Here is a 1778-nt window from a genome sequence, read left to right as displayed (position 1 = left end):
TAGAAGGGGAGTGTGGAGGCCACCCTCAGGCACCCTGTGAAAGAGGGAGAAGTTTGGAGATCTGAGCTTTGAATCCAGACTCCTCTACTCTCAGCAGGGTCCAGTTTCTTTTAAGGGGAGCATACGACCATGATCATCCTCCAACTCAAGTACATGCGAGCGCAGGGCAGCTGGGAACAAGACTGATAGATAAACTAGCTCCCCTCAGCCTGCAGTGAGTGACAGTGAACCCTTTTGCCACGCTGGTCTCACGATAGAAGTGCTGAGGATTTCTACCTTTGAAGAAGATTCCCCAGGTAGGACAGGAGTATCTAAAAGAAAATAAAGAAAATGAAAAAAATAAAAGATTTTAGTTTTCTTCCTTGAAAAATCTGTCCTAACTTCTCACTGTCTTTTCCTTCTTCAACAGTTCCTCATGCCCACAGGGACCAAATGTCCAACAGCAGCTCCATCTCCCATTTCCTCCTCCTGGCCTTCGCAGACACGCGGGAGCTGCAGCTCTTGCACTTCTGGCTCTTCCTGGGCATCTACCTGGCTGCCCTGCTGGGCAACGGCCTCATCATCACCGCCATAGCCTGCGACCACCGCCTCCACACCCCCATGTACTTCTTCCTCCTCAACCTCTCCCTCCTCGACCTGGGTTGCATCTCCACCACTGTTCCCAAATCCATGGCCAATTCCCTGTGGGACACCAGGGCCATCTCCTATGCAGGATGTGCTCTACAGGTCTTTTTCTTCCTCTTCTTGATCACAGCAGAGTATTCTCTCCTCACCGTCATGGCCTATGACCGCTATGTTGCCATCTGCCAACCCCTGCACTATGGGACCCTCCTGGGCAGCAGAGCTTGTGTCCACATGGCAGCAGCTGCCTGGGCCAGTGGGTTTCTCAATGCTGTCCTGCACACGGCCAATACATTTTCACTGCCCCTCTGCAAGGGCAAAGCTGTGGACCAGTTCTTCTGTGAAGTACCTCAGATCCTCAAGCTCTCCTGCTCATGTTCCTCCCTCAGGGAAGTTGCGGTCCTTGTCACCAACTTCGTCCTTGCTCTTGGGTGTTTTGTATTCATTGTGCTGTCCTATGTGCAGATCTTCAGGGCTGTGCTGAGGATCCCCTCTGAGCAGGGACGGCACAAAGCCTTCTCCACGTGCCTCCCTCACCTGGCCGTGGTCTCCCTGTATGTCAGCAATGGTATGTTTGCCTACCTGAAGCCCCCCTCTATCTCCTCCCCATTCCTGGATCTCGTGGTGGCTGTTGTGTATTCGGTTCTGCCTCCAACAGTGAACCCCCTCATCTACAGCATGAGGAACCAGGAGCTCAAGGATGCCCTGAGGAAATGGATTCAATGGGTTCACCTTCAGCAACTGTAAGCTGCCCATCTCTTCTCACTGGTTAATTCTAGTTTCTCCCATGATGATCGTGTTCATAGAGGCATATTTGTATTCATCCCAGATCTCCAGAAGCATGGCCTGGCTGTGCTTACCTTTGGTAAATGTGTCATCACTGTGTCAGAGCCGGCTTCCTGAGGAGCATCTCTATAATAAATGGTATCTCCCCATGGCAGCTCCTGAAGGCTGGGCTCTTCTTTTTGCTGAAGTCAGGACTAGGTGCCAGGAACTGCACTCACCATGGCCTGTTGCTGAACTTGTTCTCAGTGGGCTCACGGGGAGACGGCATTGGGAGACATTTTGGGGAGTGAGGGCTGGACTCAGCTCTCAGTTGTGAGTGCCCAGTGCCACTGGAGATAGTGAACAGGCTCCAAATTGCCTGCCCAGGACTC

At 52.3% G+C, this 1778-nt stretch overlaps 1 protein-coding gene across 1 annotated transcript; it reads left to right on the top strand.

Moving 5' to 3' along the window:
• Positions 1-372: 372 nt before the first annotated feature.
• On the top strand, positions 373-1368 carry LOC142076441 (olfactory receptor 14J1-like). Its single transcript, XM_075138743.1, has one exon. It carries the CDS (start codon positions 433-435, stop codon positions 1366-1368), a length of 936 nt encoding a protein of 311 aa, XP_074994844.1. The 5' UTR covers positions 373-432.
• Positions 1369-1778: the final 410 nt, after the last annotated feature.

Source organism: Calonectris borealis, unplaced genomic scaffold, assembly GCF_964195595.1.
Source record: "Calonectris borealis unplaced genomic scaffold, bCalBor7.hap1.2 HAP1_SCAFFOLD_49, whole genome shotgun sequence".
Classification (NCBI taxonomy): Eukaryota; Metazoa; Chordata; class Aves; order Procellariiformes; family Procellariidae; genus Calonectris; species Calonectris borealis.
The sequence above is the reverse complement of the archived record's forward strand: the minus strand, read 5'-3'. Positions and strand labels throughout refer to the sequence as shown.